The 12333-nt window shown below is 46.5% G+C and overlaps 1 protein-coding gene and 1 long non-coding RNA gene across 10 annotated transcripts in view; one reads left to right on the top strand and one right to left on the bottom strand.

The window, feature by feature from the left end:
• LOC143839631 (galactosylgalactosylxylosylprotein 3-beta-glucuronosyltransferase 1-like) overlaps positions 1-12333 on the bottom strand; it is a 70106-nt gene that overhangs the window by 20759 nt on the left and 37014 nt on the right. For 4 of the 9 annotated variants that reach the window (XM_077341913.1, XM_077341908.1, XM_077341910.1 and 1 more), the window contains 2 exons: positions 8812-8915; positions 352-572 (listed from right to left, as the gene is read on the bottom strand). The exons of 1 other annotated variant lie outside the window; for it this stretch is intronic. In XM_077341913.1, coding sequence (XP_077198028.1) covers positions 352-498 — 147 coding nt within the window. In that variant the 5' untranslated portion in view covers positions 499-572; positions 8812-8915. Of the gene's footprint in view, positions 1-351; positions 573-3484; positions 3659-8811; positions 8916-12333 lie in introns of those variants that run through there. 4 more of the 9 variants (XM_077341909.1, XM_077341912.1, XM_077341915.1 and 1 more) reach the window with 3 other exon arrangements.
• On the top strand, positions 3127-11666 carry LOC143839633 (uncharacterized). The gene is made up of 3 exons (XR_013231805.1): positions 3127-3574; positions 9503-9616; positions 11068-11666. It is a non-coding gene; the product is annotated as an uncharacterized LOC143839633 (long non-coding RNA).

Below are 12333 nucleotides of genomic sequence, written 5' to 3' on the forward strand. Positions count from 1 at the left end.
ACATCTAAATCAAGTTGACCTTTCACCTGGAGAACAGAGCCACTGGGCCAATTATTTTTAGCAGTTCTCCTACGCTGGACTGCTTCTTTCATCTGAAAGTTTAGAGTGTTCTTTAATGCCCACACAAAAGAAAAATGCATCTGGTGTACCTTTTACCATCACTGACTCTTCCAGTCTAGGAAAAGGCTCACCAAACGTGCAAATGTGAAAAGATACATGTGTCCTGATGCCCCCCCCCCAAAAAAAACAAAAACCAGTAGCCAAACTGCTGAACTTTCATATCTCTGTGCAAACAAGAAAGTTACATGAAAGGCAGGGAGCAACCTGATCAGCTTTCTTGCTACAACTCACCAGTGATCTGTCACAACAAAGGACATGCCTTGACACCGGCAGCTGAGGGGGAGGGGAGCAAGTCTGCCTAATTTTTACCCCCCTGGTCTCCCTGGCATCTGCTGCAGGTTTGTGTCCTCGGAGACTCTCCTCAGGGGATGGGTGCATATGTTTGGCACTTCCTCCTGGGCCTTCTTCCACATTCCTACCTGTCAAGTAGTAACTGAGCTTCCTCTGGGGACCTAGAGACAGAGAGAGACAGAGACAGAGAGAACAACTCCCATTAACCGAAGAAGAAAAAGAAGAGCTGTTTTTTTTGTACCCTGCTTTTCACTATCCAAAGGACCCTCAAAGCGGCTTACGATTGCCTTCCTCTCCCTGCAAAAATACACCCTGTGAGATAGGTGAGGCTGAGAGAGCTGAGTTACAGTTCTCTTAGAGCTCTCTCAGCCCCACCTACCTCACAGGGCATCTGTTGAAGGGAGAGGAAGGGAAGGCAATCGTAAGCCACTTTGAGGCTCCTTTGGGTGGAGATAATCAGGGTATAAAAAAACAACTCTTCTTGTTGTAGCATGCTTTGATGAACCTGTCACTGTGTTCCATTCATCATTTTCTTTTCGCTAGAGGTATGTGCTTCTCTCAAGCCTCTCCTCAGACGGCTCGTTTTCTTGCGCTCTAAATCTTTTCCAATTTGGCAGCATGCTTCTGGAAGTGCAGTGCCTATAAGAACAAACACAGAGCCACGGCAGTATGCAGTGAGGCATAGGATTACCAGTCAATTTTGGGAGATGACGGCTTAGATTCTATGACACTTGTCCCCTCTGACTTCAGTCTGGACCCTGCTCAGGCTTTCCTCCACTGCAGTGCTCACTTCCTCTGCCACACTGTGTGTGTAAGAACACCTTTAAAAACCTGGTTCTTCTTCTCCCAGGACTGCGAGCGGCCGAGGAAACAAACCCCACAGGAGAAGAAAGCATCCTAAGCAAAGTGCATGGGGAACAATGCCATCGGATCCAATCTACCTAGAATGGCTCTGGCCTTTTGTGCTGCAGCATCACATGTCCGGCTCCTCTGTGGGTCGCTCTGAAGCCAGCCCTCATTATCTGACATTCGTGCCATTGGTCTTCTCGCCAGCATTTCATTAGGGGTCCCCTGGCAACATCTGCAGTGACATTTCATCAAAGCCACGTATTGGCAGCAGACCTCATATCAATTATAAATGCTGTGTTTTTATCCAGCCATGTAAAAAGGATGGGGCGTGTAAAAAAAATGGGAGCAAGGCCATTTTCAGAGAGCGTAGCACTTAACGCGCATGTTTAAAAAAACAGAGAGATGGAATGATGAAGAAACGGAGATAAGAATGGTGAACTGCAAACCTGAAATGTTCTGCTAGGAAACAGTAAGCAATGCAAAGGCAAAGAGACATAATAGAAACAGAAGGTTGGAAAACAACAGATGTAAATTAGGCACCAGGAAGTGTAGGGGATGATTAAAAAAAAATAAATGAAAGGCTACAGGGAGAAGTCCACAGCTGGCAGGGCTACGAGAGAAATGATTGTGTGTGTTTAAATACATCAGGAACAAAAGACATCTGAACAATGAAATGTTGCGTCTCATTACTAGAAGCAGCTAATAGTGATGCAGAGAAGACAGTTGTGTTCAAAACAGTTTTCCAGATTAATTATGGAGAGAAGCAGGATGATACATTCATGCCACATAATGATGATAAACTATTTCCTGTTCCAACTGTTTAAAGGACTGTGGTTATATCTATATAGAGGCACGCAGATTGAAATGAGCAGGCCTTGATATCCTGCTGCAGTCATATTCCTCGTCTCGGCATATTTGCGGAAAAGAGTTTTCTGAGCAAGGGGTTCACCTGCGCCCCTTCGGTTCCCTCCAAGGAGCTGCATAACTGGAATCAGATTATTTATAAGCATTCCAATGGCGTCCAGAATTATCGATCCCTTTAATACATCCAGAAGTCAAGTCCACAATGCCAGAGTCCATTAGAACTGCTAGACACAGAAGACGACAATCCTGTTCCAGGGTAAGATGGCTGGGGACGGCTGAAAAACCTGCGCTTAATGTTGAAGTCTCTGTTGTGTTGTAGCCAGAGGCGTTACATAACTGGCTTGGAGCATCTTCTAGGGCAGGGGTAGTCAAACTGCGGCCCTCCAGATGTCCATGGACTACAATTCCCAGAAGCCCCTGCCAGCATGGACATCTGGAGGGCCGCAGTTTGACTACCACTGTTCTAGGGGGCTTTCCTAAATAGCATCTGTTTGGAGCCATTATTTTCAAGCAGTGCAGAATTTCCCCAGGACAGTGTTGTGTTAGTGGGGAGGAAGTGATTGTGGCTGATCTGGGGACCTTCCAAAATGTCAGTCTACGTGAATATACGTTAGGTGTGTGCCGGTTTGTGTTTAAAGGAACGTGTGGGCATGATATGTATGTGCAAATGATGACTTTCTAGCATAGTGAGCGTGGAGCTTAGAATGAACAATTCACACTGGGCTGGTGGACTAAATATATTTGGTAACTCACTCTAACCTGCACTTTGGCTTGCAAGCTCATCCATCATTCAGTGGCATGCACTGCGGAAGGACATGGCACCCCCCTTTCCAAACACATCCATGCTATGCATTTCTGAGCATATGCCTTGGACGTCAAGTTTTTACTTGCACTATGGTTTTTCTTTACAGAAGGTTGGTGGGAGAGGGGGAGCTTTCCTTGCACATCGTTAACTTGTGGAGGGCCCCCGATTTCATTGATGGTTCAGAAGCCAAGATCACAGAATCATAGAGTTGGAAGGGTCCATACAGGCCATCTAGTCCAACCCCCTACTCACCGCAGGATCAGCCCAAAGCATTCTAGAGCATCCTAAAGATAAAAAGTCTCCACCACCCCAGTTACTGTCCAGTTGCAAAGCTGTCCAATAGCTGTCCAGCTCAGTTGCCAGCAAACCAAACGGATCAAAAGCCCCGCCTGCAGGCGCTGGTGGCTGAGGAACACAGGATATTCCCCTGTTGAACTCGTTTGTGGCATTCTTCATTTTATGCTGAAGGCTGGGGATGATGAAGAGACAACCTAGGCATTTGGAGTTGTTTATAAGGGATTAATTTAGCTGGAGCAGTTGTGCTTTGCTGGTTACCATAAATGCTTGGGCAACTAAAGGTACCCGAGCACAGATGAATTGTTTCTTCTTAATGGCCTCCTCCACATGTCCTGGCACAGCAAACAGGTACAGATGCTGCCTCTTCTGCCTACAGTTTTATGGTCTTTTTAAATTTTACTTCCTTCTGTATGTTCAGTTCTGTTTCTCCTCCTTTACAGACAGAATTTAAAAAACCAGTTTTCATTTGCATTCCCCAAGAATTACTTACAATGAGTGATTTTTATATCTTGAATCTGGACCTTCCCATGTTCCACCTCGATTACTACCCTACTTTCAGATTGCTACCCGGAACAGCATTTTAGGGAAGGCAGACCAAATTATTCAGGACCAGAGATACCTCTGGCCAGCTTGCTGTTTCTGTCATTATATGCAGCTACTGTCTAAATTCTTTTCCTATTATTGGTTATTATTCACTAATTCAGGGGTAGTCAACCTGTGGTCCTCCAGATGTTAATGGACTACAATTCCCTGCCAGCAAACACTGCATTAATTCACTGACACCGCATCTTTTTCCCCAGAGGGCACTCAACGCGGCTTATGTCATTCTCATCTCTTCCATTTTATTTTAACAACAACCCTGTGATGAAGGCTAGGTGGAGAGACTGACTTGCCAAAGATCACCACGGCAGAGAAGGAATGTGAATCTGGGTCCCCTAGATTCTAGAACAGGAGTGTCCGAACTGTGGCTGTCCAGATGTCAGTGGACTACAATTCCCAAGGATAGCCCATGGGAATTCTAGTCCATGTACATCTGGAAAACCACAGTTTGCCCACCCCTATCTTAGAGTGACACACTAACTGCTATACTACATTGTCACTGGGACAGAGTCATATTTTGGAGCTGCCCTTGTTATATCCCCTTGTTCTCAATTCTTAATTACTTTGAACATCACATTCACACAGATTTGGATTTGATTTTAATCATAAGGCACCCCAAGAACCACCTTGTTGACTGAGGAAAGATACTTTTATAAAGGGAATGCATAAATGGCTGCACATGAATTTTTCAGATTGTAAATTCTACCCCTTTTGCCTTTCCATTTCTAGAGTATAATCAGATTTGTAAGAAAAATGCCTCTTCTTTCTTACTAGCAGTTCTGCACCTGCTTTTCTTTAAAATGCTTACAGTCTAAGACTGCCTTTCTCAACTCTTTTACCATTGAGGAACCCCTTCAGGCTTTGAGAAAGCCCAGAAGTTGTGCAATGGTACAGAATACGGTTGGGAAACACAGCTGTGTCCATGCCCACCTGGGGCTCCTCCCCTTCCCACCCCCTTTAGGTCCATCATTGGTAATTTTAGATGGGGGGGGGGGCAGATTTACAGTGTATCCTGACTTAAGTGGCTACTCTTTTGGGAAAAGAGCTGCTTGAACTGGAGGAAGACTCCCTTATCTGGGGGGAGGTTTCCAACTGCATAGTGGAATGGTTGGAGAACTATGTTTTACACATGTTAATATGTTGCATGCCCCACCTTACTGTTTTCATGGGCTGTTTCAAGGTCACCCTTAGCAATGTACACCCAGTAACGTGGGCCCAGCAAGGTACAACCGGACGCATAAGCAGACTTGGTGCAGACCTCCTTGCACAAGGTCTCATGCACCATCTAGCCCTTTCCTCCGTGTACTATGTAATACTCAGTAATTGGTTGTTCAAGGAGAAATGAGGCGAGGGATACAACATGTTTGACTTCACGGAAGTGGGCACTGCGGTCTGTTTCTTGCCTCGCCCTTTGCATAAGAATTGCAGCACAAGCAGAAACGTTGCACTGGCTCCAGCCCAGTGTCTGCACTTGTGTGGCCGCCTTCTCATGCCAGCCCAAGCCATTGCTCTGACCTGTGATGTGGGCAGACCACCAAAGTTGGACCATCAGCTCCACAGAGCATTTAATCAAGGGTGGGGCAACTCATTTTTCTTTTGTGTCATGCGCTCTGAAGCGCAACCCCAAGATAGACTCTGTAAGCTAGAACAGGGGTAGTCAACCTGTGGTCCTCCAGATGTTCATGGACTACAATTCCCATGAGTCCCTGCCAGCAAATGCTGGCAGGGGCTCATGGGAATTGTAGTCCATGAACATCTGGAGGACCACAGGTTGACTACTCCTGAGCTAGAAGGCCCAGAAATGAGTCGCTGCCCATTTGTTTCCAATATCGTCCCCCCTCCCCTGCCCAAGCTTCTTGCCTCCAGCCTCCTATTTTGCCAGTACTCGTGGCACCTTCCTTTTCTCAGTGCCTCTAACAACGTTCAATGGCCGCATGATGGATGCCTTCAATATGCTGCGGGTAAGATTCTTGAGCCGATTTCCAATTATGCATGTCTCCATTTAATTTCACCCATCCATCTTCCGCTTCCCTTTTCTATAGAGACATATACAGTGAAGTTTCATAATTGAAACTTTCAGAGTCAGCCTTCAAACAGAACCCTGCTCTTTACCTTAAGTGCTCCTGTGGCCAACATGATAATTGTGTGCATGTGTTGTTTTCAGCGGCACAAGTCATAAGAGTAGATTAAAGCGAGTCCTTGGTTAGAAGGCAAAATCGTGGAGAACAGGATTATGGGCTGCTTTACAATTACAAAACAAGGAGAATCTGGCAATCAGCAGCCTTTAAAGATTTTTTTTTGTTAGTGTGAACACAGTGCTCCAGGGCAGCTGTCTTTCAGGTTTCTGTCTCTTCTTCTGATCATTAGGAGGTAACACTATGATCCTAACTATGCTTACGGGCGAGCATCAGTGTGATCTCATGCAGCATTAGTCCAGTCCAAGGGCCATCAATGGACCAGAGGAATTCTGCATAGGATTCCTTGTTCCATTGTCTGAGGGTCAGCTCGGAAGTTCACGCCTTGAATAAATCCTTGTTAGTCTTAAAGGTGCTATTGGACTCAAATTTTGTTCTGCATAGGATTGTACTGCAAGAGTCATAAAACTCAGCACAGCTTCTGTCTGAGCAGAAATGCACAGGATCCTGCTGTCAGTCCCATTTTAGGAGACACAAACATTAAGCAAACAGAGATCACAGCTGTCAGTTCGACATGCTACAGCTACTCAGGTCCTTTTAAAACAATTAATTGTGATAATATTATTATTAGCTATCAAGTTGCAGCTGAATTATGGTGAACCCTGGTGGGCTTTGCAGGGCAAGGAATCTTCCAAGGTGGTTTGCACTGCCGATGACCCTTGTATTCTTTGGTCCTCTGCCTTCTAGATACTGACCAGGGCTGACACTGCTTAGCTTCTATGGTCTGACAAGATTAGGCCAGCCTGAACTATTCAGGTCACAGTGATAACATATTGCTTTTCTATAACTCACAGGTGAAAATTCCAAAACCTAAACCAAGAATCCCTTTGTGGACCCCTCCTTCATCTATTCTTACACACTGCTGAAAGCTGTACTCCATCTAACCTATATGGTATGTCTTCCCTTGATTTAGAAGGCCAGAAAGGGATGGTACTTTTAGTAAATTTAGAACTGAAAAATCCTAACCGCCTTCCCCTGACCTGGATCACCTGGGCCAACTCCATGTTGTCATTTCCCGGAAGCTCGATAGGCTCACATTTGGATGGGAGACCGCCAAGGAAACCAGGTTTGTGATGGAGAAGTAGGCAGCGGCAAACCACCCTGGAATGTCTTGTGCCTTGAAATCCCTGTGAGGTTGCCTTAGGTCAGCTGTGACTTGATGGGGGTGGGGGGAAGCAAGCTGTGGGTTATGTAATTAGCTGAAAATACGCCTCACCACTTAGAGCAGGGGTGAGCAAACTGTGGCCCTCCAGATGTCCATGAACTACCATTCCCATGAGCCTCTGCCAGCGAAGACCTAGCATCTAGAAACTCTGAGGAAAGAGATGATCTTTGAAGAATGAATTCAGACTTGAGGACAATTACATTTTATCTGGCAGACAAGGAGGCAGACCACCCCCAGGGAGGTTTTATTGGCTCCTTTTTTAATTGGCCTTCCAAAAGTAGGCAAAGACTAGTCTGTTCCAAAGAGCATCCGATACCTGCCTGAGAGCTTGGCGCATTAGTATGCACTGTCACTCCTTCTGCTCTGTGTTGCTTGCAGTTTCTCTATTTGAGTTTATTGTCTTGAGCGTTGCATGTTTGTAGCAATTATTAATGTTTGGGGCTGCCTCGGTGCGGTGGCGAAAGGTGAGATTTAACCATTTTAAGGAATTAAATCAACAAGCCCAGGTCTGACACTGCATGCCTTCCTCCATGAGCCTGTGATTCTGTGCAGAAAACATTTTCTTGAGACTTAATTGTACAGAGCTAGCAAAGATGGAGTGAAAATAGTCTTAGACCTGTGTTGTTATTCGCGATTGGTAGGTCAAAGTGTTCCATCACACCTACCGCATCTTCTTTCACGGGGCATGAGCTTTAGTGAGTGGCTCAGTGGGTCGGTTTCTGGCCAGACAAACTGTGCAGGGAGGAAGGGAACATGCTTCTTTTTCATCCACATTCTCTACCCCCCCCCCCTGATCCAGCTATCTTTAACCGCTCCTGCGGAGCGGATTAAATAAAGGAGTAAGGGCTAAAGGGGAGGAGATAGGGCAGGCTCTGTCCGGGATAAAAACTTGGAGGGCCCAATCAGGAGCCGTGAAGCGGCTCCTGATTGGGCCCTCCGAGTATCAATGGAGTATTGGGTCCTCAATGGAGTATTGGGCCCTCCATTGGCTGCTAGGCCCAGCCTTGCCTGGGCCGGCCAGAGAGTCACCACTCAGAGGAAGAAGCCTTCCCCAGCGGTAAGTCTTCCGGCCGCCTTCCCCTCGCCCAGGGAACCTTCTGCCGGGCCCTCGGGCAGGCTCACATGCCCTTGGGCCTGGCAGAAGGCCACAAAGCCCGCCCCCGCCGTCCCGAACCTTCTGCTGGGCCCTGGGGCAGCCTCGCCTGCCTATGGGCCTGGCAGTAGGCCGCAAAGTCCTTTTCCAGGCCACCTACCTTACTCTGTTCCTGCCTTCCTCCCAGCATTCCCGTTGTTTTTCCCTTTCTCCCTCTCTTCCATCTGCCTCTTTCTCGCTACCTGTTTCTCTCCCTCTTCTTCTGTCTCTGTCTTCCTCCCTTTCTTCCTCCCTTTCTCTCTGTCTCTCTTTCTCCCTTTCCTCCTTCCTTCGCCCCATCCCTCCACCCACCCACCATGCTAGGGCCCGCTGTATTTTGGCCACAGCGGGCTTAATATCTAGTATGTAATAAATCAGGGTTTGCAGCATACGGTTTTATGCCACTAGCAATGGTATTTTCCTCAGCTGCATGAGGCTCCCCTCGGATATAAGACTCTGGTGTCTTGTTCCGCACAAAATCTCCTTGGCTTACCTTTAATGCAAATTGTGGAGAAGGAATTGCAATCCAGGGATGCATGGGTGGCTGGTCTGGCTGAATGTCTTACATCCCTAGAAGCAGGGTAAAATCGCCAGGCACTGGGGTAGGGGTGGAGAAAGACAGAAAGTCGGTTTATGAGCCATAGATTCATATAGTTTTGTCACCGGCATCAAAATAAATAGCTCAAACCTGGTTTTGTTCAATGGTACATTAGGTGGCTGCATTCAGGCACCATGCTAAACCGGAATTAAATTCCAGTGTGTTGCACAGGTCACAGGTGCGGCTTGTTTGTCATCCGAGCATGCTCCCCTCACCCTCCTTTTCAGCACAGAGCAAGAAAAAAACTCCAGTCGCTCATCGTGTCTGAATCGTGTTTATAGATTGTTCTTATGTAAACCGCCCTGAGCCCCCGGGGAGGGTGGTATATAAATATAATAGATAGATAGATAGATAGATAGATAGATAGATAGATAGATAGATAGATAGATAGATAGATAGATAGATAGATAGATAGATAGTTAGATAGTTGGGTACAGCCTGTCTCCCTTTTGCAAGGCAGGATCCTAAGCCAAGATTCAACCTAAATGCAGCCAAGGTTTAGAATGGGTACTACGTTTTAAATATTTTTGTCATGTCCGTGTGACAGATGGAAGGCCACATCTGACCACTTCCATTCCTTTTGTAGGTCTTCATCCATATTTTTCAAACTTTTGACCATGGAGGAACCCCTGAAACACTTTTCAGGCTCCAAGGAACGCTGGAAGTGGTGACGTGCCCCTTCAGAGATGCCGACAAAGAAGTAAGATATCCATCATTTACCATTTCCATTGTGGAGAAAGAGATTGTAGAGCAACACGGGAAGGGGGATCCATGGACATCCAGTGATGTCAGCAGCCATCCAAACTTCTGGCTGCATAACCCCAGGGGAGCTCTCGTGTAACGCCTGGTTTCCCTGGAACCCTGCTTGGGAATCCCTGATGTACATCATTGCACTATATATGGAATGGCCACGTGCAAACGTGAGGGCAATTTCACACACCAAGCTTAAAAGCTGTCCTTGCTTTAAATCTGTTTACAGTGCAAATGCACAGTTGCGTTGGCCAGTGCCCATTTGAATTAAAAGAGCCTCTCTAATGCTTATTCTTTCCTGCATTAATAATGATTGCAGATCATACTTAAGAGAGTGACTCATAGGCTGTAGACCACAAAAATGGTCTGAGATGTTGGGAGGGCACACAGAGGCCTGCCAAAGGAAAGGCTCAGGATCTTGCAGAGGGTCTGTATAAAAGCGGCCCTTTTCACGCTTGAAAAGGTTGGGAGCAGTTGTGGGAACAAGAGTGCCTCAGCCTACTGTCCTACAGGTCTGATCAGAGTCAGGTCCTTGGAACATTTTCAAATTGTGTTAATATTTTTAATTACTTCAAAATGGCGGCGGCATCCTTGAGTTGAACCTGTGGACTCCATCATCTCTCCTCTCTGTTTCCGTCCTTTCCTTTCTTTGCTGGCACACACTACCAACTCTGCAGGCCAGATGGTGGATGGCTGGGGGGGGGGGGGCTTTGTTAATTGCTGATCATTAACTGTAATTTAATATTTTTATGTAATTCTGATTGTTTTATTGATTGGTTTATCCTACTGTGAACTGCCCTGAGACTGTTAAAGTAGAGGGGTGGTAGGGAAACTAAATCAAAAAGATAGATATATGATAGATGGATAGATAGACAGACAGAGAGAGAAAGAGAGATGATAGGCTCTTAAATAATAATAATAATAATAATAATAATAATAATAATAATAATAATCATAATAAAAATCATAATAATAATAATAATAATAATAAATTGTTGTGGTTCGATTTCCTTCACAATAACTTGGCCAGAAGGATTATTATGTGTCAATTGAGCTTTGCTGTCCTATCTTTTGATCTCCCTCACCTTTGCTGTTTTTGTCCTGTCTGCTTGACGGATCAGCAGATACAATTGTTCCCCTTGACCTCATATTTATCTGTCACCTTGCATGTCTGAAGCACTGGGACCCAGTCTGCTGAAACACAGGCCGAAATACAAAAATGTGTTCTTCCTTAAGAAGCCAGCAGGCTGTCATTTGTTTTTCTGCAACAGAACAACATAGTTCCCCTTCTCAAATACGGCTTCACATGTTCTCTTATGTTGTTCTATTTGCCATGTTATCAGAGTTCTATTATGTTGTTCTATTTCTCTTATGTTGTTCTATTTGCCATGTTTAATTCAGCCAATTCTGCATAGACACCCAAGACTTCCATCAAAGGGAAAAGTTCAGAAACCTCTACAAGATGAAAACAGACAAGTAACCCCCGGCACTGCTAAAGTTTGTGATGCTGCTACAAAATTGCATAGTATATATTTAGGACAGAAAGTGTGCCCCCCCCCGACCTAACCAAACACCCTAATGACTTGATATTTTGGTAATGGTTTTTTAATGATGTCTTTAAATCACAACTGGGTTTATAGCTGTTAATTTAATAAACATTTTTTGTATTTAAATATTTTTTCTATACTAATCTGATATTTTAAACGTACATTTAAATATTGGTCTGAATGACCATAAATAATGTTTGTACTATTTGTTCTAAATATTTGTACTAACTGATCTCTAGGCAGCAGAGATGCATTCTGCTGGAAGAAATGCCCACTTGGGAGAGGGAACTCAAATCCCTGATGCATCCCCTTCCTTCCCCAAATGCCATCCCCTCCAGGCACTGCTCCCAAAGCTCCAAGAATTTCCCCAAGCCTGACATGGCAATCCAGCCTATCACTTTCTCCAGCCTAGGAATCCACCAATCTGTCTAAGCCAGCGGTCTGCAAGCTTTCTCCCACCGCGGACCGCTGTGGCGTAGTTGTGGGAGAGGGCAGCCCGGGGGTCCGTGCACGCGCGGCAGCCCCAGTGCAAACGCGCATGTGCGGACTGCCGCACACATGCGTTTGCTTCCGGCAGGGGCGCAAACGCGCCTGCGCGGCAGTCCACGCACGTGCGTTTCCGCCGCCGCCATGCCGGCGGCCGCGGCTCCCCCTCCCGGCCCCTCCGGGCCGCCAGTAAATCGGCCACTAAAGCGGCCGATTAGCTTGAGGCTCGGCAAGCTTCTCTTCCCTCCCCTCCCGAAGCGAGAAGCTTGCCGGGCCGCGAGCTAATCGGCCGCTTTGGCGGCCAATTTGCTCGCGGCCTGGCAAGCTTCTCGCTTCGGGGGGGGAGGGAAGAAGGAGCCGCGGCCCGGCGCCAAGGCCTTCGCGGCCCGGCACCGGGCCACGGCCCGCGGGTTGGGGACCACTGGTCTAAGCGTTTCTTCCACCGAAGGAAAAGCCATTTAAGTTGGTGGAAGGCTACTGAGGTTGGTGGAAGGCTTCAGCCTTTGACTTGCTGAGTGACCGGCTACACAGGCCCTCTTCTTCATGAATGTTGCTGTTAAGGATTAGGACAACAGTGGCAGACCATAGGCCTCCCCCCTCCCCCCGCATGTTCTTTTAAGCCAATCCACAGCAC

The sequence above is a fragment of the Paroedura picta genome, chromosome 6 (assembly GCF_049243985.1).
Source record: "Paroedura picta isolate Pp20150507F chromosome 6, Ppicta_v3.0, whole genome shotgun sequence".
NCBI lineage: Eukaryota > Metazoa > Chordata > Lepidosauria > Squamata > Gekkonidae > Paroedura > Paroedura picta.